At 34.3% G+C, this 25800-nt stretch overlaps 3 protein-coding genes across 7 annotated transcripts in view; 1 reads left to right on the top strand and 2 right to left on the bottom strand.

The window, feature by feature from the left end:
• LOC120353035 overlaps positions 1-5976 on the top strand; it is a 69126-nt gene extending 63150 nt beyond the window's left edge. For 2 of the 3 annotated variants that reach the window (XM_039435472.1, XM_039435471.1), the window contains one exon: positions 5694-5976. In XM_039435472.1, the coding sequence (XP_039291406.1) occupies positions 5694-5747 (54 nt within the window). In that variant the 3' untranslated portion in view covers positions 5748-5976. The remainder of the gene's footprint in view (positions 1-5693) is intronic. The other variant, XM_039435473.1, reaches the window with a different exon arrangement.
• A 960-nt stretch (positions 5977-6936) lies between these two features.
• LOC111055462 (transmembrane and immunoglobulin domain-containing protein 1) overlaps positions 6937-25800 on the bottom strand; it is a 386768-nt gene continuing 367904 nt past the window's right edge. For all 3 annotated transcript variants that reach the window (XM_039435467.1, XM_039435468.1, XM_039435469.1), the window contains one exon: positions 6937-10303. In XM_039435467.1, coding sequence (XP_039291401.1) covers positions 10170-10303 — 134 coding nt within the window. In that variant the 3' untranslated portion in view covers positions 6937-10169. The remainder of the gene's footprint in view (positions 10304-25800) is intronic.
• LOC120353029 lies at positions 20312-21361 on the bottom strand. The gene is made up of 2 exons (XM_039435464.1): positions 20721-21361; positions 20312-20675 (listed from the first exon to the last, which is right to left on the bottom strand). The coding sequence occupies exons 1-2, from the start codon at positions 21275-21277 to the stop codon at positions 20330-20332; spliced, it is 903 nt and encodes a 300-aa protein (XP_039291398.1). The 5' UTR covers positions 21278-21361; the 3' UTR covers positions 20312-20329.

Below are 25800 nucleotides of genomic sequence, written 5' to 3'. Positions count from 1 at the left end.
TTTCGAGTTGAAGGAGGTTTTAAGATCAGTTATTTCTCTTCGAAGACTTTCTATTATTTCTGAGAAATGTTTATAGTGATTATCCGACTGACCTGAAGTATTTTTATCCTGCTTGCAGTTGTCACATTTCCATGCAGCTTTGGCTTGTGAGTTCATTTTTTTAAACTTCTCGATGGATTCTAGTCTGGTACACACTGGGTGAAACCCATTTTTACACTCACTACACTCTACCACGATTTCTTTATCTGAGAAACTCAATTTACACTTGAAACACTCTGCCATAATAGATTAATTTAGTAAAAGTTCGTTCTGAAAATTTTATCGCGCAGCGGCCGGTTACTGATTAAAACGACACTATCGACACGACCGCTCTCATCGAAGGCTAGACTGATACTCAATACCCATTGTCCCCGGTTATCTTCAATTGCTGTCTGGAGTACATATTTAGAAGGCTAGAGTGGGAGGATAGAGGTTTGAGTACCAACAGAAGGATATAAACTCACGAATTCAAGATTCGCTGACGACATAATGATTGTCGCAGAGAGCGCCTACCAGTTGAAAGAGATGATGAGCGAATTGGTAGAAATCAGTGGCATGATGGGTCTCCAGCTGAATGTTCAAAAAACAAAAATAATGACCAATTCGGAGAGAGAGGGAGTGGAGCTTAGTTGCGGCATCATTGAGTATGTTGATGAGTTTGTATATTTGGGGCAGACCTTGTCATTCACAAATCGATTGGAAAAAGAAGTGAAACTAAGAATTGACAAGGGATGGAAAAAATACTGGATGTTGAAAAAGATATTCAAAGGAAACTTCTCCAATGATCTAAAAGCGAAAGCCCTGTCATCATGCGTCTATCCAGCAATATTATATGGGTCACAAACGTGGGCGCTGACAGAAAGGTTGGATAATAGACTAGAGACGACACAAACAAGAATGCTATGCAGTATCCTGGGAATCAAGCTGAGTCAAAGGGTGAGGGACAGCGATGTATCGAGCAGAGTGAGAGTGAAGTACATGCAAAAGGAGGCTCACGTCGCGAAATGGAAGTTGGCAGGGCATGTGGCCAGAATGCAGGAGGACCGATGGACCAAGATCTGCACAGACTGGATTCCGAGGGATAAGAAGAGAAGAAGAGGACGACCAACCACAAGATGGAGGGACGAGATGAACCAGAGAGTCGGCTATGCATGGACCACTACGGCCAGAGACAGAAAAATGTGGTGCAAAATAGTGTCGAAATTATGAAACTATGGAAGGAACTTAATATAAACTGTATATAAGCTGTATATAAACTGTCAACTCAATTACCTCAAGAAGAGAGGCTTTTGTTCTAAATGAATGTCAATAAAGCTATTATTATTATGTTTGACATCTCGTTTTTGTAATCTTGTTGTCTATTAAGAAATTTTTCAATGTGATTTTTGTTTGCAATAAAATTTGAATTTGAAAAAAGAATTATCAAAAAACATCTGACCAAAGAAAATCTCTGTGCTCTGTTCTAATCAGAATGGAAAAATGGAACAGACACGTGGCAAGCTTGCGCTTTGGATCCAAAGAAAATTAAATTTGATCAGGTGATTGATAAAATTATTTTAAGCTCTCCAATGATTACAACATATGTTAGAATATCATGTGTCAATTATTTCAGTTCCATATGGCATTCACCTTACCATGTTCATAACCTTACTAAATAGGATCCTTTTTCATCCTTTGAAACCCTTAGAGGCGAAATATCTCAAATTCCGTTCATAGTGCACGTCTAGCATGTTTGAAGAATATTTTGTGCAGAGTTTCAAGTCTGTAGGCCAATTAGTTTGAGCTGTAGTGTGATTTTACGTGAAAATTTTCAAAAAATGCTCTCTCCTGGACCTCTCTCTGCTCCTAGTCGGAATTTTTCTGCATAGATCTAATTTTTTTCGTAGCTGAACAAAAAAGTTCCTCATGACTTTGCTGTGCAAAGAGCGGTTAAAAAGTACAAAAATTTTGGGGGCCCCAGCTCCCTCAGGTGGGCAAATTTCTGAAAATCCTTCCTTAGTGGATGTTTTGAGGCTATCATAAACAATTGTGCAAAATTTCAAGTTTGTAGGCTTAGTAGTTTGGGCTGTGGTGTGATTTCAGTCCTGGACTTATAAGACCTTCACTTAGAAAGCGAAATTATAAACTCCAGGGTCTGACATGATCTCTAAACTCCAGTGTCTATTTAAGTCATCAACTACGTCAACGCTCTGACTCGGAAAGCCAATTTTCTGACTCCAGAGTTTAAAGCCAGTTGAAGTCTAGAGCTTAGCTAAATCCCGAGCTCGGAAACCGGCCCTTAAAGCAACGTTCACACCAGACTTGTCAACTAAGATTTTAAAAAAATCCAGCAATTTTTTAAAAGTTTCATAAAAAGCACAGCGAAATCCTACTTCCTTTCTAGAAGTAAAATTTACAATTTTTGTAAAGAGAACCAACTTTTTGTCAACAACAATTTGTTGACAACTCTGGTACTTGACTCAACACACGTCTGTTAAACGGATGTGTGAGTGATATCGAATTAAGATATAGAAGCTGTCATGCACTGACTTCTAAATCAATATGGGGAGATTGCTTTGTTAGCTGTCATGAACAGCAAGAAATATCAGTTGGAATCATGCCCCCTCACATTCGATTGCGGGCCCTGCACCCACGTTCAGGACCACCCCCCCCCCGGTCGATAGGATACCATGACCAATAGATTAATGTAGGGAGGCGGGGGTGGTGAGTCAATATATCAATAAAATATGTATGCTCTCATGCTGAAGACTGAAGAAACACCTTTGAATCATGTAGTTGATTTGAGTCACTATTTTTTCTGAAGACCTGTCTAGCTACACGCACATCGATTTTTGTTTGTAAGATATTTTACCGTTCTTATAAATTGTATTGGACTAGTAGTTCTGTGAACAGTAGACCTTGCGCAGGTAAACTCCTCTTATACTGTCCATCAGAGTAAATCCTGTCTGTATGTCGTGTCGGCGAGATATCATGGTGGAAACGGCTAATGGCTGTTGGGGTTGATGTATCGAAAATGCTAAAATCAGAAGCTAATCTCCTTAAGGCAACAAGTCAGCTGGAGTAGAAAGCAGAGAAAGGTAGAGAGGAAATACTATGTTATTTGAGTTATTAATTGCATCTGCATTGCATGCAATTTATAGTGCATTCATTAGAGCATAAAAATGGCACGCAAAGACGCATGCAACAAATAATCCACTCGACAGCTGATTCATGATTTTCTGTAGTTTGTTATTTACGGTAATATTGGCGTTAGGAGGAGACTCATTTTTTTTTACTATTCTTAAAATGCAAAATTGCAAATACCTTATTTTATGTGAAATTCAAGAAGGAACACACCTGTCAAATTTTATGGAAATCTATTGCCGCGTTTCACTGTCAATGCGGAACATATAAACATATAAACATATAAACATATAAACATAAACATATAAACATATAAACATATAAACATATAAACATAAACATATAAACATATAAACATATAAACATATAAAATATAAACATATAAACATATAAACATATAAACATATAAACATATAAACATATAAACATATAAACATATAAACATAAACATATAAACATATAACATATAAACATATAAACATATAAACATATAAACATATAAACATATAAACATATAACATATAAACATATAAACATATAAACATATAAACATATAAACATATAAACATATAAACATATAAACATATAAACATATAAACATATAAACTATAAACATATAAACAATAAACATATAAACATATAAACATAAACATATAAACATAAACATATAAACATATAAACATATAAACATATAACATATAAACATATAAACATAAACATATAAACATATAAACATATAAACATATAAAATATAAACATATAAACATATAAACATATAACATATAAACATATAAACATATAAACATATAAACATATAAACATATAAACATATAAACATATAAACATATAAACATATAAACATATAACATATAAACTATAAACATATAAACATAAACATATAAACATAAACATATAAACATATTGTTGTAAATGTATGCTTTTGTAATCAACACTTCATTCATTAAAAGTTTACATTTGTGAACAAGATAAAAATAATAATACGACATCAATTTGGAACGTTCATCATAAAACTCTCACTCTTATCTTTTTTTTTAACAGCACGTTGCCAAATCAGTCCTTGACAACCGTGTTCACATGATAAATATCCATGTAGGGCTAGCCTACATCACTATCCCCCTTGGGGATGTTTGTCTTGAATATCCAGATTTCCTTGATGAGGTGGAAGACGATTAATGTGTACAACCTTTGGTTTGGTTCTTTATACAGTTTTCTTAATCCTGTACACAATAATTGTAATCTTCACAATGTAGTACGGCCTTCCCTTGCTCTTTCTAATTTTGAGCAAACATTTTTTTTTAATTTGATAATTTAATAGGAGTAGTAGAATATGATGATTTTTGAATCAATGCTTTTTCTATATTGCTGTAGAAAAAACTGATGAACCCACATGATGAAATAAATGTATTCATTTTTTATAGTTTTTTTTTCTCCTGAGATCTGCCGCAAATCATTCCAGAATAATAACGATATCCGGGGGATAGAGGTTTCATATCTTCCCTCATGTGGGTGCCATGGTTGGAATATACTAAACGAATATGTAAAAACTGGTGTACTTTTTAGTGCACAGATAAGTACTTCTGAGCATTCTAAAGTAATTAAATATCACCATAGATACCTACTAGTCCGTGCAGTTGTAAGACAATACAGACGAGTGAAGCAGAGACAGCAATTAACTGACGGCTAGTGATTAACAGCAAGTTACTGACGGCCAGAAATTTCCACTGCTCCACTTCCCATTATCTATTCATATTTTTGAATGTAAATCGATGGAAAATTATGTGAAAACAGTTACTGATAGTATGCCAGTAACCAGTAACTTGCTGTTTCTATCTTCCTCGACTTTGCAGTATTCTTTTACTAAGGCCAGTTTCCGAGCTCGGGATTTAGCTAAGTTCTAGAGTTTAAACAGCTGGATTCAGAAAATTGGCTTTCCGAAACGGGGCATAGTCATAGCTTTTTTGACAATCTTTATTTTCTCATATTGGAAACGTTTCCCTAGACGAAATGATTGAATTTCATTCCTAAATAATTCAAAACAGCTGAAGCTTCACACTATTTCCCTTCTATTTTTTTCGTGTTCAATTTTCTAGTTTTTCAAGATTCAATTTAAACGTGGACATCGACTACGACCGGTTTCGGAAAGCAAATTTTCTCACTCCAGCTGTTTAAAGTCTAGAACTCAGCTAAGTCCCGAGCTCGGAAACTGGCCCTTAGTAGGAAAATACTGCAAAGTCGAGGAAAATAGAAACAGCAAGTTACTGGTTAACAAAATGTTAATAGCTGAATCCTGATAGATTCTATTAGATTGAACTCATAACTTATCATACACATATGCTTTTGTCAAGTTCCGTTCAATCAAATAGAATCTATAAGGATCAAGTTATTAACATTTTAATAACTTTGGTGTGAACCCAGCTTCAGTGGAAGAATACTGTATAGCCAAGGAAGATAGAAGCAGCAAGTTACTGGTAACTGACTGCTGAATGAACATTCAATTTATTGTGTTACAGGTGTTACAAGCTGCTTATACCTATTTAAACTTTCTGAGAGGAACCGATACATGAGGGTAAAAAATGTTTCAACATGAGGAAGATGATAGTTACCAGCTGTTAATATTATTATCACCAGCTGCTATTGTGAAACTTTTTGATGGAGTCATAATATTCGAGGTCTTGTATTTTACTGATAAATTAATGTATGGTCCTATCAATTAAAAATAATGTTTTTTGATTTTCCCAATTCATTCCAAAACTGAATGGCATATTGAGTTGGAATTTTGAGAATCAAACTGGAGGTATAATCAATGTTACTCATTGAGCAAATGCAAATCATTGCACAAACATCACAGTGATCACAGATATGTCTGGAATTTTCCAGCTGGAGGAATTGATAGCCTGCAGCTACTTTGTTGTGAAAGGTCATTGCAGAGGTCTTGCTGTCATGGTTTGGATGATTTTTTGAAGAAAACTTGAGCCACTTACACACACATCGATTTTTGGACATTCGATTTTTTGCCATCCTCATGAATTTCAAAAGAGTGAACGGAACTTGACAAAAATCATCTGTTTAATCTAATAGAATTTATAAGGACGGCAATATATCGTATTTCCGGAAATCGATGTGTGTCTAAAGGTGCATTTTCGTTTGTGCATAAATTTCTGCAGTCGAGGACGACAAGCATTGTTGACATTCTATTGTTGACATATTGTCTAAATTTCAAGTGTGCTTAAACAGCTGATCAAAAAACATTTCACTATTTGTGTTTATTATTCAAGAATGAAACATTCTTAATAATATCAACATATTGTCATTCAAAAGTATGAGAAAGTATAAAATCAACCTCTCCCATTAAAAAATAATTGAACTTAATATTTTAGGTTATTTAGACAAATTGAAAAGCTACCCAATCTGAGATCCTCACCCTGTTGTGGTCGACGACGGCATTTATGCACAAACGAAAACCCAGCTTTACTGGCTATACTCCTCTAAGGCCCGGTTTCACAAAAGCCGGTTAAATTTTAACCGTAATTAATTTCACGAGAACCAATCAGAGGAGGCCTTTTTGATGAGATAGCTTCTCTGATTGGCTCTCGTGGGATAAATCACGGTTGAAATTAAACCGGCTTTTGTGCAACCGGCACTTACCGACTGATAGCATCGGTGACATCGTGTGATTTCTGTTTCCAAGCTTCTAGAAACTAGAATTTTGTTCTCATCAGTTAATTTTTCAAACCACGACAAAAATATCATCACTTGCTAAAGAATTTGATTTAATCAATAAAATAACGAGTACAATCATAATATTATCATCGATTATACTAACAATGGTTGAATTAAATTTAAATTTCTGTATGTTGTATCAAAACCATATTCATTCAATTATAATCACAACAGAGAAGAAAATTCATTCCAAACATTATAGGAAAACAAAGTGTAGCACACAAAGAAAAGTGTTTCACACCAAGAAGCATGATACAATAGAGTACAAAAACATTCAACAAACATACCTCTCTCTTAACAACATGTGAAATATTTCGATGAAGATGAATACTATCACTCAGAGTGATATATAAATTGTATATGGAAATATTTAACAACAGTCATATTTATTTCACTTGAGTGTCTTGTAACAGAATTCAACATTTCTATTTTCTGCTTCAAGTGAGATTGAATCCAATCCGGAATCATTGAAATTCCTGACATTCCAATTCCAACTATATTCTCCTGTATATTTTCCTCATATGTGATATGTTTCTTTTCGTTCACATTGAAGGAACAGGTTACATAGTATTGGATCCGGAAAGTGAGCAGCATGAGATCCAATACTCATTCTTCAATCAGTTTTTTATGATCATAAGTTTGGGGGCTTATAATTGGGAGACTAGCTGTGTACAGACTTGTGAACACAGGCCATATGCTTTCCATTATCTGAAAGTGCGTACAGACATATGCGGCACGAACACGTTCATTCTTATTATATCTGTATTCGTACAGAAACAGCAAGATACAGACATAATAAGCAGAGCACCAGCTGATAAAAAGTGAACAGTAATACAGATACCGGCATATTGATCTGACGATTTTGTAGTAATTGTTATGTTGGCACCACTGTCATTGAAAAGGCGGGAATGTTGTACATCGACAAGTCTATTCTGCTATTTGAGTAGCCAGTATGTCGTGGTCAAGTGAAAATTGACCGTTTGTGATTGAAGCTTATTTTAGAAATAATGACTAAGTTATTTTAACAATGCGTTTATCTCGGAGACATTTCAATTTGAATTGACACGCGCCTGTTCCCAGTAGGATCTTGTTGTGGGAAAAGGATTTTCGGGACACGTCGTCTGCTTTTAAAACGAAACCAAAAGGACGAAAACGGACTGTGAGAACGCCTGAAAACATTAATGCGGTAAGAGTAGCTGTTACACGGTCTCCACGACGTTCAGCAGCAAAACATGCTGTTGCACTAGCCATTTCTGATCGAAGTGTAGGACGAATTCTTCATTCCGACCTGGAAGTCCATCCTTATGCTAGTGCAACAACTCAATGCAAATGATCGGGCACATCACAGTGCCGCTTGCGAGATCATTCTCGAAAATGTACACCAGGATGCCATTGTTCTTTCAAGTGACGAGGCACATTTTAATTTGTCAGGATTTGTGAATAAACAAAATTACTGTTATTGGGTAGCTAACAATCCACAGAACTAAAGGAAGTCATTCATCGAGAAATTGAAGCAATGCCACTAGTGATGATTGAGCAAGCACTGACAAATTTTAGAATTGGGTTAATTTGTCAGTGCTTGCTCAATCATCACTAGTGGCATTGCTTCAATTTCTCGATGAATGAGTGTGTGAAAAGTAACGGAAAACATTTGGATGGCATAATCTTCAAACAAAAAGACTTTGTGAGTAATCTATGTAGTTCCCTGTAAATTGCAAAATTTGATATTCGATTCGATTACATGTTTCAATTGTACAAAACACACTTTAATATTGTTATCCCTCAAAAATCATCAGGTTTTTATGCCGGAACCTGTATAATGTCGTCATAACAGTTTAAAAACGAAGTAATATTTTGTTAATTATTTTTGAATCAATTCAACAATTCCTTTAGATTACAGTAGGCTAGTGATCTATCACCAATTTGTTCTCCGAATATTTTTACAAAATTTTCAGACAACCTGATAGGCTATTCCCAGAGAAAACTTATACAGACTGTTTATTCTATGGCTTTTTCCCAATATAGCCTTGTTCTATCAACTATAGTGAGGTCCACGTTTTAATAGCAGTGTTTGATTAGCAATGGAATTGGTATCCTTGTCTATCATTCAGCAAAGCGGATAGCGCTATCACTTTCTCGCTTTGATCTGTTGCCACATCGTCTTCTAACAATGTAGAATAAATAATTAATCAACAAAATATGTTATCATAATATTATGAAAAATCGTTATGAAATTATTGAAAAATAAAAATAATCTCTTGCTTAATAAAAATAATTGATTATTCTAAACGAGAATGAACCGACCTCAATAAACCTGTATCAGCTACCGTCTATAGAAGGCATTGACAAGACAGAGGATCAGCAAAGTTTTTCTCCTATCTTTTCTCCACTGCCATTATAACGTGGACCCCACTGTAGAGCTGAGTCCCCACACAGTGACCGGTAAAGAGAAAATTTAATTCCCATTATGAAGTTTTAATGGGGCCATTCCCACTTATCCCAGCCTAGCAAGTATGAATAGTCCCATTGGAGCTGATAGGAATATTCTCACTTTCACTGTCACTGATATGGTAGGAATCCAGCTTAGGCTACACACAGTTGTCAGCTCAGTCATTTGCAAACGATTCCCTCGTACAAAACGTATCACTTTACTCAAGACAAAATTACTTTTGAATTGGGAGGGACATGCGCAGCAGGGAAGGCGGTAGGAATAAAACGGCTGCGATGTTGCCGTTCTGAACCGGCCAGCGTTTACCAATTTTTAATGAGTATTCAAGCGCTCATGTTGAACTTACGAAGTTTCCTCTCTGAATGCATTGAGTTGACAGACTCTTATCGACAAATTGGCAACTGCACTTCCACCTATGACTCTATAATCACTGTAATTGGCTGATCTCCCTCCATTTCTCTGCGCCGCATATTCCTCCTAGTCAAAAGTTATTTTTCACAGATTATGAACAGTAAACACTCATGAATAGAATTTTTGTAGATGACAACACTGTATCGTTTGAACGAATAATATTTTCAACAATTGACACCAGTTTTTACAGTGTGGTGCACTCACTATGTACAGTAGATTTCTTCAACAATCCACACAGTTCTTAATCACAATTTAATCACAGTTATACACAGTTTGTGTGGTGTATGGTCATGGATCATCATGCAAGCTCATTCAACAATACACAAATTCCGTTCACATCATGGAATAAGAAGGATAAGAATCCTTCACATCATGATTTCTAAACGATTGCTGTGTGCAAGAAGTATCACCGATGGATGGCATAGGTGAAAGACATGGTGGCATCTCGCACGAGTTGGCATAGCAGCAGCAGTGTTGGCAGAAGTCTGGCAACCGCGCCACTGCTACTGTTGTCGTGCTGCATGGCTGCCGGCTGTTCCCCTGAATCAACAAAATTTATTTTTCAAATTTTCGAATGTTTGATATTTCAAATAATATCATAATTCATATTTTAATTTTAGCATTCTTTGATGTTTATATCTGATATCTCAGCGAGTGGATTAATAATCGCTCATAATGGTTAAAATGATGCCATTATTCAAAAATGTATCCATTCAATCATTTAGAATTTTAACACAACATCAACCTCACAACCATAGAGATGACAGGGTTTGAGGTACGTTTTCTTAGGGCCCCGCCACATGAAGCGTTTTTTAAGCGTATTCAGACTAGTCGACATGGCAGGAGGTCAAAAATTGGCTGATTCTTGAACACGAACTATTCACTTAATTTGCTCTACTTGAAAGTCACTGAATAATAGAAAGTCAAGATAGCGTCTTGAGTGCAGCGCTGATTATGTGTCTCAATTCTATCTCTCTTAAATGGGTCGTCAGTGATCCTTCCAATACTCTTATCTCATATTGGAAGATTATTATTCATTGGTAGATCATGATGTAACAATTAACATGATAACAAAATCAATAGTAATATTGCCGGCCAGGATAGCCAAGGTGTTGCACCCTCCAGGCTGCTGGGTTCGAGTCCCGCCGGCAGGCATGGATGTTTGTTCATCTCATCAAATTACCCTTCCATCACCTATGCATATGCAAGAAGCCCATGTGGGCTTCATCCAAAATAAAAAATAGTGAAAATGTGAAGTGTGAAATGTAAATTTGTAGAGTAGAGTTAGATTCACGTTACAAAGTCCGCGGAAATGATAGGACTACAGGGTGGCCGTCTATTCTTTGCGTTACCACTGCCTTTTGCTGGTAGAAAATAAATATCACTTAGAAACTTCAGTTAATGAGTAGCCTATACGACAGGTCAATAATTTTTAACCAACACATTTTAATCAACACTAAGTTTTAACTTGGTTTAAAAGGAACTCTTGTACACACTATAAAAATATTCTATCAACTTAATATTTTTTCAAATGTTTTTTGAAGATCTTCATATTATTATATTATTGTTCTTTGGAGTTGTGATAACCTGATATAGAATTTCCTCCGAAGAATAAGACTTTGAACTCTTAAGAATTTTTTCTTCAAATGGTCTACTATTATTAGTTTATTATTGCTATAATAAAATATAATATTATTATATTGCTGATTATAGAATACCAGATAATATACGGAGTGTTTCAGAATCAGTGTCGAACATTTTAGGGTATTATTCCTGGATGATAGAAGACAACAAATGTCGTATTTTAAGTGTCCAAAACTCAGCGATTATCCTTATAGAATTTCTATCTCAAGAACAAAATGATGTATTGATCTGAAATTTGGCATGAATATTTATGCTATAAAGACTCAACTTTGAAAAATAGAATCAAGATTTCAAGGATACCTCATTTATCAAGATTGGTCAAAAAATAACAGAGAAATTGATTCTTTTCGTATTGCATGCATAACCACTTTACACAATTTAAACATCAATATTACATTTTTAATTCCAATTGTATTTAAGACTAGCTTACCCGGCGAACTTCGTACCGTCAAAAAGTCAATGTATCTCATGTCACACTTGACTGATTTGGTGAATCATGAAATTTATCTGACAATCAATATTTTCATTTACATCTCAATACAGACTTCCTATGTCTTTAAAACTACCATTTTAATACCAGTGAACAATTTATCACAGACTGATGTGTTTATTACAGCTGGTAGGTTTAGATGCTGAACATATTATCACAACATGATCTTGAATCATGATGATCTTCCCGTTCTATGTTAGCCGCTTGGCCGACAATTTCGAAAACATAGGTCTGTCAAATGGATTAATATATAATCATTATTAGCCCCCCTATTGAAATTTCTGGTCAGAAACCATCCCCAATATTCACACAACATAATTATTCTAAAAGTTTCATTCTGTTCTGTCAAGTAGTTTTTGAGTCTATTGTGTAAACAAGATCTGCCTCCACCAATTATGTAAACTCTATGTGGACGGCAGGATAAACCTCCACTAAATATGTAAAGGTGGGAAAATGAAAAACAAGAAATGATCGAACTGGTTTTGATAATTAAAACAAAACAATAAATTATTAGTACAAAATTTAGAATTATAATTAGAAATTATGAAATAACAATAAATAGATGAATATTTCAAGGGCTACTCGCTTGGCTGCTAGTGAAGATTAAATTTGTTGTGGTTATGGAAAATTTAAAACAAATGACTCAGTAGTCACCTACCTTTATGATAATGGCTTCCAATTTGGCATCCACTGGTTAATCGCGACGTTAATTAATAATGAAAAATAAAAAAACTGATCTAATGAAGTGGGTTCAGATCCCTTCTTATTCAATAATACAATTCTCTTTAAACTGCCCGAACTGTGACAGGAAAACTGTATTATAAAACAAGAACAAAATCTATCCCCTTCACCAGAACAGCCGGACTTTACTCACAGTCCTAACGAACGAGCTCACACACACACTAGTAAAATTTTGGGTATTAATATATAACTCAGTCAATGCCAACATGAAGCCATTTCAAATACATATTTTTATCAGTCGCACAAGCGAGCACGTTTGTTATGAAAAACAAAAGAGAACTACAATAATTTTGATAACAAGTGAAATAAACAATCTTTCTGTCGATGACAAAACTGTTCAAAGGCAGAAACACCGTTCATTAAACTTTTCGTAAATTAAAACTCTAAAATCCTGATCAATATGAGATAAATATATGAATCATATATATGTCCCATATGACCAGGTGACACATCACCCATCCCGCTGAAAGACTCGTCCCTGAGTCTGTAGTCAAGAGGGGAACAAAAAAATAAATAATGATTAAACAAAATAATATACATCGGAAACAAACGTGTGCCTGATTGACTTGATAATGCTACTATACATTGAAATCAAACTTTTACATAGAAAGGTAGGTTACTCAAACTAAATTACAAACATTCAAATCAAATTCAAAATGAAACTATGCTGCACAATAACATTGATTATATATGAAACTAACTTTCAATATTATACACATTAATATACATGAATATTCAACTTATTATGAAAAGAAAATCTCAATTGACAATAATTTATTTGTGAATCAACATTGAACTACTTCAAAAGCTGCAATAAAAATCGAGAAAAAAAAACTTTATAAGTACATTATGACTCATAACTATATAGTCAAGAAAAAAAACAATAAAACAGTTAATCCATCAAAAAGTAACTATATAACTCCTAACTATCGATTATATGTATCTTGGGTTGTGCTACCGTTACAGCAGATAATTTACACACATACAACTTGATGCCTAAATATGCACAGAATAAAGTTAAAAACCCTAACCAGCCAAATAATATATAAAAAACAAAACTAGAGGAATTTACAACATCTCCCCAAGAATTTGGAAGATCTACTTTGTGAAATATATCTGACGATATTACGTCTTGAACTGTAAATTCCGGAACCTTTATATCTATATCAGTTTTTAAAATTTCGCTAAAATTAACAAAATTAGGATTGAAATGCGGTTGCAAAACATCAATTTTTAACGAATTAAACTTAACCCAATGCAAAGGTAAGTAATGGAGAACCTGAGGTTGTTTATCAACATTTGCGTCACACGGAAAAGTCTTTCTCACCATTATTCTCCCGCCGACCGAAATCTCGCAATGACAGGGTAAAACCACATACATTGCTCCCGGAATAGGTTGAAGATGATGAAACGAACCTCCCTCGCAAGTGACTGTAGTGTTGGCCTGTATATTCGCGACGATATACTCCGAAGGCGAAAATTCGACGATCTCCAACTCCTGCTTAGCTGGACGACAGCTTAAACTGCAATATTGTTGGATGTCCTTCAGCTCTGTCGCCGCAAACAAGTGATGCATACATCTCGATGACATATGTCCTCCATGCACCAGCCGCGGAAGATAGCATAAGAAATCGTCCTGTGCCCGACAAGAAGAGAGATGATCTCCCGAGATGACCTGAATCTCACCGTCCTCCTGTCTCCGCGCCAAAACGAAATCCTGCTGCTGAAGCTGACAAATCTGGCCGTCGAAATACATAGGTGTCCTCACATACTTGTGCAATTGAAACTGTCCGCCGATGCTGACCAACGGTACTTTTAAGCTAAGCACCATGGAGTTCTCCTTCACCACGCAAGTCGTAAGTGGAAGATCAAAATATCGCTGCAAATCCGATAGAGGTATAGCTAACTGGTGTCCTTTCGACTTATATCCTTTCTCCAATCTGAAGAGATCTGAACGTAATAAATTGGGGTGTACCAGCGAAAAGGGTAAAAGCTTTTTATCACAGCGTTCCTTCGCAGTATTTATGAATTCCTGCCGTGATAAAATATTTACATGTGAGTAGAGGTGAAAAATGTAAGTTAATAACTGGTTTGTGAACAGTGTTTTCTCCTCCGATACATTCTGTTGTACGAATAATCTCATACTGTCTGTTAATTTGCTATACGCATCGTGAAATTGCTGAGAAAAATTTCCAGCAAACTGCCTCAAGTTGCGAGAAATCCGAATTAAATCTTTGTGGTCGTCTGCAACCAACCCTTGGAATGCGTTGAGGTGATCAGCTACATGTTTTTCGTTGAATTCCAGCTTATGAAGTTCCCCATCCGTCGCGACTGCGCAACAAAAATGAAGAAAATCGCCGACAACATCGATCGCTCTGGTCTTTCGTGAAGCTTGAGTTCCCAAACGAATTGAAGAGTTGAAAGCAGCATGACTGTTGCGAAGAATTCCGTTTGTAGAATTATACAAAACTTCTACCGCATCCGCTAAACTGCAATCCTCTTGTTGACAGTTAGGCCAGAACACCCTTTCCGCCTGCAAGATGTCGAGCTGAGCTGCCGGGAAATCTACCTCGTATGTTAGTGGAACCGATGATTCATACGCTACAGCGTGACGTAGCTCCTTGTAGAAAACTCCCGCGAAGACCCTGACTGCCTCCAGTTGCGCCGTGAAAGTCGTGAGAATGAGAAATGACGCAAAATGTACCATAATTGACATGTTTATGCGTAACAGAACCTCTTACAAACAAAAAAACTCTACTTGAAGCAACCGCAAATGAATCGTAATAAAAAAATCAAGAGAAACGTTTACAAATATTAATAAACTCGACGTGAATATTACAATTAACAACTGGACTGGCTGGTTAGCATATATTATTAATCAGAACCTAGAAATGATACAATTTATTAGAAGTGCATAGGCCTATATATATATATATATATATATATATATATATATATATATATATATATATATATATATATATATACTGGAACAATTCTGAAATCAGAACAATATATGAGTCATATGAAAACAAAATCACAATCATACAATAAATCATCAGAATATAAGAAACTTATACTCTAGTTATATTTTTATTGAGAAAGAAATTCAAGTCAAAATAAAAGTGAATAAAATATTCATCCATCAAAAATATAATTGTCTTATAACAGCTTCATTATGAATTTCTATTAGTGAACGTTTAAAAGTATCAATAACAACGTTTGTCACTCAAATGAACGACCTTGCCCTGGATATGAATAACAAGATTGACAACTAAACAAAAATACGTGACAATTGCACTTTCTTAACGTAGGTCACATCAGTACAAACGCAAAAATAAAATAACAAAACAATGAATTACATTACTGTACTTTTTCGTGGCACCCAATATTAAAACGTACCATGATTTATCGAGAAAAAAAAAAGTTATATCAGTGAGAATGTTATATTACAAAAATGTAACATGTAATCAGAATATGTAATTATGTGAATGAAACATGACCATTTGATTATCATAAAATGGTAAACTATCCATCAACCATATTTCCTGTTCATTTTCCTGGAATAACCATAATTTGAAATAACTGAGATATAATTATAATGACTATGAAATATAACATGGTTATCATAACTGTAAAATCAATACAAAATCAATAATGCAACTGTGAAATTAAATGTAAAACCCAGCCAAATACCAATTTTCATAGGTAACTGTACCCTAAAATTATAAATATGTAACCATGGAATAATAAACCCTCTTCTATAATAACTGATTCTATATCGTAAAACATGGTTCTACAATGATTACCAAAAATCACTTCTGAAAATAAAAACTCAACCATAATAATAAGCCCTAAACTCAACCTATTGTGCCAAAAGAAAAATTTTCTACTCAAAACCATTAATATTAGAACCATGACACAATGAAACTCAAATATTATCATGAAATATAATCAAGAATATAGTAATCATTAGTTTATACTGAGAAAAAATTATAAAACGAAATTCAATTCAAAGATATAAACGTATAAAACTGAAACTCTGCTATCCATAGCTAAAAAATTCCCCTATAACCGTTTATTATAACCCATGGACAATAAGTTTGGTCTATATTACCATTGAAAAATATGGACTTCACCTCCAGCAACAATGATCAGTAATAATACTTTAATAAAATTTTACGAGGACTTATAATTATAGGCTTGAATCAAAGACCCCATCGAAAACAGATCAAATAAATAAAATATAATCCTATTATTCACCCACTGGATGATAAATCCATAAATATTATAATCAATTCTGATAAACAATGATGAAATGATGAATAATTACGAATAATATTTACAAAAATTCTCTTAGGGACTTTAATATAGCGCATGACTTCAAAAAAATACGACTTAAAAAAATGACTATCACCATTAAACCTTAATATCAACACCTTATGACAACAAATTCAAATATTTAATTCATGAATTCTATCAACAAAATATCTACCTTTAATAACCCTTGAAAATATTTCAATAAAACTTATTCATAACCTTAATATAATGAAATATAAAATCCAAAGGGCCAAAATTCTAAAGTGAAAATTTTTGAAAATTATTGAAAATACCTAACTCGAAAACTACTGCCCTAATCGAAAAATTTTATTGGACATAAACGATTGAAATTATCACTACCTACAAGCTCAGTGAAAAAAAAATCATAAAATCCCAAAATTTAATTCACCTGTCACATGACTATCATCCCAACGAAAAAAAAACTCAATATCTAGATTACAGACGACATTATTATGGTATAATGATTGAAATAAAACTTTTTCCACTTTTCCACACCTTGCTATGACTTTCGTTCATGAAAAAGTTTCATTCTCCTTACATGAATAATTTCTGGAACAATCTTTCCCCGCTTTTCTAATAACACTTCATAGTTTAAATCAGATAACTTCCTTGATACCACAAAAGGCCCATGAAAAGGATTATTGAATTTTTTACAAGTATCAGCCTGATACCTAGGATACGAAACTAGAACTTTATCTCCTTTATTGAAAGCTACTAATCTATGTCTTTTATCAAAACTATCTTTTTGTTTTTCCTGCACTTCTCTTAATATCTCCGGTAATCTCTCACGGACCTTTGCTAACGATTTTAACTCCTCTAACCTATCCCTACAAATAGAAGAAGGAAGGAAAGCAATATCCACAGGACTTCTAGGAACGAATCCAAACACCAAGTAATACGGCGAAAACCCAATTGAATCTTGAACTGCTATATTATAAGAAAAACATACATGCCTAATACAGCTCGCCCAATTAGACTGATCACCAGATACGTAACATCGCAACATAGTTACTAAAGTGTCATTATACCGCTCTGTTACACCCTGAGTGGAAGGCATATAAGCAGAACCGAACTTCTGCTCTACTCCCAATGATACACAAAAATCCTTGAAAATTTCAGCTCGAAAATTTGACCCATTATCCGTGTGAATAACTTTAGGTAATCCATATAAAGACGCAAAATCTAAAATGAACTTAGCAGTATTCTTAGCATCAACAGCGTGCACTGGTTTACAGAATGCGAATCTCGTCGTCCTATCTACCGCTACCAAAATATACTGGCAATTATTACTTTTCGATAATGGACCAACTGCATCTATACAGATTGTATGAAAAGGCTCACCTGAAATTGTTATAGGTTTCAAAAATCCAGCCGGTTTCAACCTCGACACCTTTGCCTTTTGACAAACTTCACATGATTTCACATACTCAACTACATCTTTCCTGACAGTAGGCCAATAATACCTATCCTTGATTTTAGACAACGTTTTATCTATCCCTAAATGTCCCCCGAACTGCAAAGAATCATGATATTGTTTCAATACAGTTGTCACCAAACTCTCAGGAACGACCAACAAAAATAAGGCTGCGCTTTTGACCTGTGCTTCCTTGTAGTACAATATGTCATCTCTTAAAACATAATTTCTAGCTTTTCGTGCAATAGTTCTCTCCGCTGACTCTAAATCCAACAAAGCGTCATATATCTTTTTCAAAAACGGATCCTGTTTTTGCAATAATCCTATATTTATACACTGAAAACATATTTTCGACTTGTCTGGATTTAGTTTCAAATTACACTCCCGGATTCTTTCAAAAACCTCCTTCAACTCTTTAATGTGCTCTTCCACCGTTGCTGAAAATATATATATATTTCCTCTCTTTCACTAGCAGCGAATTTGTATGGTGAACAGAAAATTGGAGACTCGTCTATCAATTGAATTTTTACTGGTGGCAGTTTTGACACCGGAATATCATATTTATCTTTCGCAAAAATATCCGTAAAATCTTTAACCAATGCATAAAACTCATTTTGAACTGACTTTTCTAACTTATCATTAATAGAAACTTTTTCTGTGATACTCACATGCTCGATTATATTAACTGGAGCTGATAACATCTCTCTTGAATTATCATACATCAATTTCCCAATACATTCATTATTTTCGAGAATAATCTCATTTGAATCGACATTGCTAGCAATAAAATTGAGACCTTCTCTGCTCTGCGATACGAAACCAATTATTGACTCCTTATCAATAAAATAATGTTTGCGATTTTTAAAACCGCTGACCACATAATTCGACTCCAACGTAGAAAAATGTTTTTCTTCACCTGAACTCAATTTGATATAGTCTTTTAAAAATACATCTTTACTAATCATTGGCCTACTTTCATCCGCTCGCAAAAGCCCAGCGTCATCAGTTGATTGCGAAATCGTAGCATCGCCTATCACTTGCCGATCCAACAACTGAACTACTGACTCAGCCGAATTGTGAATTTTTAATGTGTATCTCTCATTTTCACTGTATTTACCTACATAAATAATATCCAACTCTGATTTATTCAACTTGAATGATAATTTACTGTCCTCATTAATTTGCTTATCAACATGAACATCAATATTTAATATCTCTTTCGGTTTTATAATAACCTGCTCATCCATTTTAACTTGAATTAAATTCGTCTTCGCAATTTCATCATGTACTGAAAATGGAACAACAATACTGTTATTGTTTAAAAGAATCTTCATCTCTTGTTTTTGAAAATTTAATCGGACTCCGTGTCGAGACAAAAAATCAACACCCAACAATAACTGTATGGATAATGATCTCACTACAAAACATTCCCAAGTGACATTGACTCCATCAACTTGAAAATCAAAACAAACCTTGCCCAACGACTTAACTGGTAACCCATTCGCGGCTGTGAGAATGACGTCTGTTTCAAACAATGACTGACCTTGACAATGATCAATCAATTCAAGATTAACGAGTGAGACACTTGAACCCATATCTAATAATATCTTTATATTTTCCTCGCAAGATATTCCTTGAATTGATATCGGCGTTTTATGATTCTTACTCAACAATGAATTTGAATAACTAATAAATTTCTGACTATCACCATCCTCAACATGATCTATACTCATATTTGTTTCCACTATGCTATTACCTATAGGTTTTGAATCCTCAACACACAATATCCCATTTTTAAATGACGTTTCTGTCACACATGATTTAGTATTTTTATTATTATCATCATCGATGTCTTTTACATCCGATTCTTGCAATTCATCACGTTTGTTACGTGAAAAGGGGCCCCCATACTCTGTCGCCGAGAACTGAGCCCCCGCTACAAGTTTTTTGAGTCATTCTTTCTCCCATTGTACCTACACGACATAGTGGAATGATTTTTGACATTGCATATATGACAAAAAAATTCATCTTCCGTTTTTTTGTTTCTCAAATTAAACCTGCATTCAGCTGTCGTATGCGTAGTGGTCTCACATATCGCACACCATCTTTTTTGAAACTTGATATTTTCTTTGTGATGAATATCTCCCTCTCTATCATTCCTATTTCTTCGATCAAACCTATTCCCTTCAAATCTATTTCCTTCGAACCTATTTCCTTCAAACCTATTTCCTTCATACCTATTTCCTTCAACCCTATTCCCTTCAAACCTATTTCCTTCATACCTATTTCCTTCAACCCTATTCCCTTCAAACCTATTTCCTTCATACCTATTTCTATTAAACCTTTGACCCTTCTCAATACCATTGTTGAATTTGTTCCCATAAGACCTATTATTTTCGTTGCCACTCGTATTGCTGTCATTGAATCTTCTCCCCGCTAATTCTTTTTCTGCAATAAGTTTATCCACATTTCTACTTATCTGCATAATGTGATGATCATATGAATCCCGTTGAACTATTGAAGCTTTGCCTAGACCTACTCTATCTTCCACTATGTATTGAGAAAATTCAAAACGCTGTAAATTTCTTTCTAACTCATCGATGGATTCGTTAGGCAGCATTATTACCCTATCCTGAATATGAGGTAACAATCCTTTCAATACATATTTTATTTTCCTACCTTCCGACATATGCGGGTCAACCTTTGAGCACAATCCTAAAACTTGGGCCATATATTCCCTAGCTGCTTCACACGGTTTCATTCTTATGTTTGTCAACTCCATTTCATACCTATCCATGTGAATAGGCTGATAATACTTTTCGAGCTCAGATCGAACATTTTTGTAATCCCATCTATTTGCTTCCGTCAACGAGAGTTGGATCATATCTAAATATTTCAAAGGACTGCCTTCTAAGTAAAATGGTAGATATAGTAATTTATCCTTTTCATCCCACGAATTTGCATTTGAAACTCTTTCAAAATGAATGAAAAAATCTATAACATCCTCCGATTTCTTTCCTCCATATATCCGTGGAGCTAAGAAAGGTCGCTTTTTATCAGCCATATTCAATGTTTCAAATGAACCAACTGTATCCGATTTTATAATAGCGTCTGTCTGAACCGCACTATCTTTATTTTCAATAAAAGTTTTATTAAGAATATTTGAATCCTCGTCTCCAGATATAGGTTGTTCACTTTTACTAACTTCTGAGGAATCCAGAGTAAATTTTCTTCTCAACGTCTGCTCTAAAAAGGCAAGATTGGGATGCTGTAACGCTAATTCGTTCGATAACCTGACCCCTTCTATTATATAATTCAGAGCTTTCTCTTGACTAAGTAAATGCTGTTCAGGTTGTAACAACGACAATTTCAAGATCCTAATATGAGATCTCAAAAAATCTAAATCCGCATTTGGGGGAACAAACAATCTATATTGCTGAGCTATAAACAACGCTTCTTTAAGATTCAATTCTTTTGTACGAATATTCCTAAGATCTACCACTGCACTCATTCCATAATACAAATATAAATGAGAAGATAAATCACAACAACAACACAGCAACAAATGAAAACACAAAATTGAATCTTCACTGAGGTAACCGAAAAAGTCCAAATTTTAAAAGCTGGTTTAAAAACCCTTTGAGCCTCCACCAATTATGTAAACAATGATCTGCCTCCACCAATTATGTAAACTCTATGTGGACGGCAGGATAAACCTCCACTAAATATGTAAAGGTGGGAAAATGAAAAACAAGAAATGATCGAACTGGTTTTGATAATTAAAACAAAACAATAAATTATTAGTACAAAATTTAGAATTATAATTAGAAGTTATGAAATAACAATAAATAGATGAATATTTCTAGGGCTACTCGCTTGGCTGCTAGTGAAGATTAAATTTGTTGTGGTTATGGAAAATTTAAAACAAATGACTCAGTAGTCACCTACCTTTATGATAATGGCTTCCAATTTGGCATCCACTGGTTAATCGCGACGTTAATTAATAATGAAAAATGAAAAAAACTGATCTAATGAAGTGGGTTCAGATCCCTTCTTATTCAATAATACAATTCTCTTTAAACTGCCCGAACTGTGACAGGAAAACTGTATTATAAAACAAGAACAAAATCTATCCCCACCAGGTGACAATTGGGAACAAACAAACTAACACACAAACAGACATTCATTTTCATAAATAAATAAATTTTTATTGTCATTAAGCAAAATTGGCAATAGACAAAGTCAAAACTATACTAACATTATGCAAGTCAGAAGGTTATAAGTTAATGTAATTGAAAGTATATACGATATACATATATAAACACATAAACATAACTACATCTAAAGTAAGCCCAGAAGAATTCTAATATTTATCACTATACAAACAACAGTACAAACAACAAGGCCCTGTCAAAATGTTAAAACAAGAAAGAAAAGCTTTAAGCAATCAAGGAATCAAACATCAATAATCAAATCGGAATCCAAGAATTCTTGTATAGAATACATTGGTGTTTTCACTAACCAGTTGAAAAGTTTCATTCTAAATCTATCTGTAGACTCATTTATTAAGCTTGGAGGTAACTTATTGTACAGTTTCAGACCAATAATATTGTAGCTATTCATTGACTTTGAAAGCCTTTGGAATGGTATATTCAGTCTATTCTTATTTCTTGTTGCATAAGAATGTATGGTATGTCTTGGAATTTTCTCTACCTTTGTTCTTACATGTATTAGAGCAGTGTATATATAAAGATTCATGATTGTCAAGATTCACAACTGAATAAACAAAGGTCTACAATGCTCAGTACTATTACGGGCATCTGCTAATATCATGATGGCTTTTTTCTGAAGTAAAAGTAATTGTATGGCTACAATTACCCCAAAACAACACGCCATATAAAAGAATACTTTGAAAAAATGCAAAATAGGCTGACCTTACATAGCTATCAGGTACATAATTTTTTTATTGCTTCAACAAATAAATAACCCTAGACAATTTACTATTTACATACTCAATATGTGGCTTCCATATTAATTTTTCGTCAATATATATACCTAGAAACTTGACATTATTTACACTATTATCTGCTGGAATTTCTCTTAAGCTAAAAATCATTTGTTGAGTCTTATCATTATTCAATAGGAAACCATTTGCCCTGAACCATATGCTTGCTTGGTTTAAAGTATATTCCATCGTAAAAGCGAGTTTTTAAAAATCTGAGTCTGAATTGAAAAAAGTGGTATCATCTGCGTAAAGCATTGACTGAGATGTCACTGAGAATGGAAGATCATTATTATCATCAGGGTGAACAGTACAGGTCCAAGGATAGAGCCCTGAGGAGCACCAAACTTGATCATTTTTACCTTAGATTTAGTATGACCTACATAGACTATTTGCTTACGGTCAAATAAGTGTGACCCAATTAACATGAGGCTTACACTGTTCATACCGTAGAGACCAAGTTTATTCAGCAGGATTGTGTGGTCGACACAATCGAATGCCTTGCTGAGGTCACAAAAGGTAGCCTGAGCAAATTGACCTGTCTCAAAAGCATCCAACACCATTTTAATCAGAGCATCTATTGCAGATGCGGTAGATATACCTTTTATAAAACCAAACTGAGCTTCACTTAAAATGTGCTGTTCACTTAGGTAATTTGAGATCTGGATTTTTATTACCGACTCAAAGATCTTTGATGATATAGGAACTAATGATATGGGGCGAAAACTAGATGGACAATCTTTTGGTCCTTTTTTATAAACTGGTAATACTCTTGATAATTTGAGTATAGATGGAAACACTCCTTCCGTTATACAACTATTGATGCAGTAAGTTAGAGGTTAAACAATGCAGTCTATGACCTTTTTAATTATATTGCTGGATAAATTTAAGATGTCTACACTGTCAGATGACTTAAAGCTATTAACTATATCCAATATAATGTTAGGAGTTACTTCAGAAAAACCGAAGGCAGGCCTCCTTGCTGAAGTGCAACTTTCAATAAGTTGGGCAGCAGTAGTGATTGGCTGAGCAATTTTATCATGCACTTCTTCAACTGATTTTACAAAGAACTCATTAAAAGCATCTGGAGGAATACCCATACTAACATTTCGACTCTCTTTTTTAACTTAATTGATCATTTTTCAGGCTGATTTACATCTATTACTGGAGAGCTCAATCTGTAATGAAATATATATATATATATTCATAGATAGAGCTTTGAAACTCGGTATGATTCCATATGGCCATCCAGCTGATTTTACAATGTTTTTAGATGATCTTGTTTGTTCATGATCATGCATGCTGCACGAAAATAATTTATTTTTCTGCTATTCTCCGAAAAATCTCAATAAATGAGGTATCCTTGGAACCTTTATAGGATTTGTTAACTTTTTTGACTCTTGTAAATTTTCTGTAAAATGAACGGTTTTCGTGGAATTTGCAATAAGAAATTTTAAATGGCCGCCATTTTGAAAATTTTCATCGAAAATTCTTTATTTCATTTTTCAAAGTTGAGTCTTTACAGCATGGATATTCATGCCAAATTTCAGATCAATACATCATTTCTTTCTTGAGATAAAAATTCTCTAGTGAAAAAACAAAATGGCAGCTATAAGGATAACCACTGAGCTTTGGACACTTGAAATACAACATTTTCTAGACCCCTATCATCAAGGAACAATCCCCTAAAATGTTCAACACTACTTCTAAAACACCCTGTATTATATTATTAATGCTAATGATGAACATCATTATAATATTGCTGATTATAGAATACCAGATAATATAATATATTATTGATAATTGCATAATTAAACAAAGTGGGTTAAAAGTCCGAGAACGGCCTAATATCTCATACACAAAGGTTATTTGATGGTGAGTGTGATTGGGGATCCTATTAAAAAAGGAAATACAACTTTACTATGACTTCAAAAATCAGGTCCGCCATCTTGGATCCGCCATATTGAATGCAACTTTGTTTTTTTTAAATAGTAAGGTGATACTAGTAAGTTTTTTAAATATGTGATACATGATTTCGATACGGAATTTCAAGAGAAAAAGAATGGCGGAAACCGCATATCGATATCTCGGACCGTTCCAAAGATATTCACATTATTACTTTCCCTGCCCTATTACCATAGGTAAGGAAAGTATTGCTTTACGAGAAAAATTAAGGTACCCCAATTTCTAAATTTCTATACGTTCAAAAAAGTGGTTTTGGTCTGTATATGTGTGTGTGTGTGTGTGTGTGTGTGTGTGTGTGTGTGTGTGTGTGTGTGTGTGTGTGTGGTGTGTGTGTGTGTGTGTGTGTGTTGTGTGTGTGTGTGTGTGTGGTGTGTGGTGTGTGTGTGTGTGTGTGTGTGTGTGGTGTGTGTGTGGTGTGTGTGGTGTGTGTGTGTGTGTGT

Source organism: Nilaparvata lugens, chromosome 9 (assembly GCF_014356525.2).
Source record: "Nilaparvata lugens isolate BPH chromosome 9, ASM1435652v1, whole genome shotgun sequence".
NCBI lineage: Eukaryota > Metazoa > Arthropoda > Insecta > Hemiptera > Delphacidae > Nilaparvata > Nilaparvata lugens.
This window is presented reverse-complemented; position numbering and strand designations above follow the sequence as displayed.